The sequence below is a fragment of the Papaver somniferum genome, chromosome 2 (assembly GCF_003573695.1).
Source record: "Papaver somniferum cultivar HN1 chromosome 2, ASM357369v1, whole genome shotgun sequence".
NCBI classification, from domain to species: domain Eukaryota; kingdom Viridiplantae; phylum Streptophyta; class Magnoliopsida; order Ranunculales; family Papaveraceae; genus Papaver; species Papaver somniferum.
Genome location: NC_039359.1, coordinates 169,194,970 through 169,199,086, shown reverse-complemented (window position 1 = coordinate 169,199,086; position 4,117 = coordinate 169,194,970). Strand labels below are relative to the sequence as shown.

The following is a 4,117-nucleotide window of genomic DNA, read 5'->3' as shown; positions in this document are numbered from 1 at the left end:
CACAAAAAGCGATCTAGGTTTGCTGAATCGTACAACCAAATCATGTGGCCGTGATCACTCTTGAGACTGATATTGACAGTCTAGATCTTCCTTAAGGAATTTAAACATGTTTGACCGAGTTATCTTTTTAAAAGTGTGTCGATACAAAAATATCTTTATCAGAGGATGATGCAGCCTGTGTGAGTATTTTTGTGCAGATCTCAATACTGACACTTCGGGAGATTCACGCTACTCTGCTGAGAGTGAACATTTAATCGTCATGTCATGCCAATATTAAGAGTTCGGTTGAGAACATAACATAGGAAAATACTAGGCGTGCAATGTGTTAGCAAATAATGCCGGTAATAGATAAAATTCACAGAATATTTGGGATCGCTATTACACGCATCATTCTGATTGAATTACATATATATATCGGAATATATCGGGTTGCTCAATACATCCGTGAGCGAAGAGGTTTATGTACTCATCACCCTCATATGGCTTTCGTTCCTTTGCAAGATGACAGCGCATTAAATACAGGGTTTGACAATTTTGACCCTAAACTAAAAACCACCATCAACACCAGGTAACAGTAATGGCTAGTATCAGCCCAAAACCAAATGGAAGTGTATCAAATCTTTGATGAAGAATACCAAAACCAACTCCATCACCGGTAACTATATGTTGTAAGTATCCCAGTAGTTGCTGATCATAATGTTCAGTAACAGCAGGTAAGACTTGAGGGTTAATAGTGCGAAGAGTGAAATATAGTTTTGAGACACCAGTGCAGTTGCGTAGTAACAAAAGTTCACTCTGTGGGTCCTTCAACTTTTTTACGGAGTTCATCAGATGGACAGTTTTATTGGCTCTGAACTTGACCATATCGCTGCAAAATTGGATGTCAAGGCTAACAGGTCCTCCAAGAAGTTTAACCCCATTAGAGGGCTTACTAATGCTCACAAGGAAGACATATGCCATGAGGCTTCTTGGATCTACAGCAGGCCATGAAATCTCCATCTTCCTGATGTTCAAATGTAGCCCATGTGAAGCACCTTCTTTCTGAATGATCTTAGGAGCTTTAGACACCTCCATAGTATCTCCTATGATAGTGTCATCGTCGAGATACCACGCGTGCATATCCAAGGAGAAGTGCGTAGCAATTTTGCGAACTAGTGGATGTAGAACCAAAGAAAAAATAAGTGGTCCAAGGGGTCGCCTTGTTATACTCCTTGAGCTGATACAAGATTAAAGTCGTTATAATATAGTCTTGCAGGTTGAGCATAACAGAACTCAACCCACCTGTCTATACTAAGACATTTAGCCCTCACCTCTTTAATTAAGGTTGTCATATCCACTAAGTTAAAGGAATTTGTAAAGCCCACAAGCATCATAGTGATAGTATTTTGCGTACCTTTCAGTTTTAACATCCGATTGGCAGCGTGAAGAATGCTTTCACCACCACAAGGGATCCCAGCGCCAAATTGATGATCACCAAGATAATTGGCCATTTCACTTTCAACTGTGGTAGCTGCAATTTTAGAATAAAGTCGCCTCCAAATTATCCCTACTGCGGTAGGACTGAGTTCACCATCAGGCTTAAGCAATGGGGTTAAAGGTGCATTGGAAATGTATGGCCCTAAAACAGCAGGACAAACTCTAGATAACCACAAATTAACAACACCAACAATTGAGGTGAGCAGTTCTTCAGAAACTGCCGCTCCAGGACCACTCAATGCGTCCAATAGTGTTGAGCACGGAGACCATCTCTCCTGCAAGAGGTACCTTTAGAAAAACTCCGAATATCCTTCAAAACTTTTGACTACCCACAACAACAGATGCAGTCGTAATAGTGTCTATAGGGATAGTAGGGAGGGTGCATGAGGGTGTTTCTGTTGCGGTTGGTATAGGGTGTCTGGGTTATCATGTGCAACACCGTTAGAGGATAAGATCCTAATAGCCGCAGTATAGTGACCATGACTGAGCTTCTTTTTGCAAGCCTCGGCATTGGTTTTCCGTTTCTGTTTACCCTGTTTCCTGCTCTTTTGAACCTCTCCATGTTCTTGCAGAACTTGTTGTAACAAAGCAATACAACCCTCTGGTTCCTTCCATCTGGCTAGGGCCTGATTCACTGAAGCAGTTTGAAGTCTTTTCCTGTTGCCAGACTCTCCTCTTTGGAAATTTTAGGAAAATAAAGGTTTAGGGTGCAGTTAGGCAATAGGAGCAACTGAAGCCATGAACATAAATCCTTGGGGTGGGCTAAAACTTTATCTAGAGAGGATTTTAGGGTTCTAGAGAAATTAAGCCTGCATTGTGTAGGGATGCTGGAGATTATTGTTATCTGTTTCTGGTAAACCAGGTTGAGAATCTCCACTGATATACCCAAAGAAGAATCTTCAAGGGTTGAACCGACAGGAATGTTATTGTCACTTACAGGTCTGGCTTGCACAAGAGATGCATGAATTTGTGGTGCGGGTTTATCAACACTGTAGATGAGAAAATCTGCACCTCTGCCATTAAAAGGACCAAAAATAGCCTCACCAGCATGATCTTTGCAGGGTTTTTTCCAAGAATAAACCTGCATGCATGGAACACACAACCACATATGCAATTGACGCAAAATCCTTTCCCAAGCTATGTATACAATTACCACTGTGTGTATTCTATCCTGACAGACAGAACTGTATTTGGTGCTTGGGTTGTGTCAATCATGTATATGCCTGAGGATGGAGTTTTTTACGTAACCCCTTCCCCCTACACCATCATGGCAGTCATCGAAGTGCTTGAAAGGACAATGGCAGTATACGTCATCATCAGGATCATTATCTGTGCCGGTTGATGGAGATTGAGAATTGGTAGAAGATTCAACCTGCACTGCACTAGATGAACCCACAAGATATTGTGAAGATAGAGGACTTGATCTTGTTCTTGGTTGTGAAGATACAGATCTTGATCTTTTACACGACATCTTCACAAGATGATGATGAAATAACTGACCTAACCTTTACTTCAACTGTCGCAACCCAAGAATAAATCGCAACTTAAAAATAAAAATTAGAGTTTAGTGTATGGGAATTTAAGGTTTCAACATCACTGAAAACTCAAATTACCATACAACAAAACACTAATTACACCTTCACAGAGGATGGTAAAACAATCCACAAAGCAAGCTCTTCAGAAACTATAGAATCTCCTAAAAAATCACTCAGAAACTCCTTTCCAGATTCCTAAAAACAAAATTGCATCTTCAATCACATACAAAAGAACAACCCCATTCAGAATCCTAGTTCACAAAATACAACACCACTGATTTTGCTTCTTGAAACTCACATAAAAGAAAAACCCACAACTTCAGAACAAACACGGAATCCCTACTTACAATTCTTCCAAATTCCTCAAAGAAACCCCCCAATTCAATTTTCCGCAAACACACACTAAAGAAAAACCCACAGATGCAGAACAATCACAGATCCCCTACTTCCAATTCTTCCAAATTGCTCAAAGAAAACCACCAATTCAATTTACCCAAATCCTAAAACTGCGTTGTCAATTACACCGAAAAAAAAAACTAGGGTTTATGTGCTAAGAAAGCACAAAAATTTACAGAGAAAGTAGGGAAAAAAGACCTAATCACAAAATCATAGAAACAAATTACTACAACACTGATTCTGAAACAACAATCACTCACGGTTACAAAAAACCCTCTACCAATTGAGAAAAACAGGATTTCAGAACCCTGAATGAACAAACGGAACCCTAACTCTAATCGACGAAATCCCCTCTACAATCAACACCAAAAACGCTGAAAAATCGAATAAAGCTAACCTTGATTTTGTTGCTTCAATCCACACGGAGAAAATTGCTGGTGAAGAACGGGAGAGAGAGAAAAACAAATTATTATTTTTATTAATATTAATATTAATACTATAAAAAGGATGCCGCCAAAGGCTTTTATTGAAAAACAAATAATGTTATTTACACGTGAATGGGTAGGGGTATGATCGATTGCTAAAAATATTATAATTTTCATCGTTATAATTTTTTTATAATTATATTTATCATTTAATAAATAATTATATGATTATGGTTTGCTTCAAAAAAAAAATGTTATTATTTGTTGTTAAAAATAATAAATAAT

The 4,117-nt window shown here is 38.7% G+C and overlaps 1 protein-coding gene across 2 annotated transcripts; it reads right to left on the bottom strand.

Moving 5' to 3' along the window:
• Positions 1-329: 329 nt before the first annotated feature.
• LOC113349746 lies at positions 330-3,840 on the bottom strand. 2 transcript variants are annotated; one of them, XR_003360349.1, is made up of 2 exons: positions 1,394-3,840; positions 330-1,216 (listed from the first exon to the last, which is right to left on the bottom strand). XR_003360349.1 is itself a non-coding variant. In XM_026593776.1 (2 exons), the coding sequence occupies exons 1-2, from the start codon at positions 1,488-1,490 to the stop codon at positions 559-561; spliced, it is 690 nt and encodes a 229-aa protein (XP_026449561.1). In that variant the 5' UTR covers positions 1,491-3,840; the 3' UTR covers positions 330-558. The 2 variants fall into 2 exon arrangements, 1 of the variants encoding a protein (XP_026449561.1); XM_026593776.1 differs by having other exon boundaries at positions 330-1,151.
• Positions 3,841-4,117: the final 277 nt, after the last annotated feature.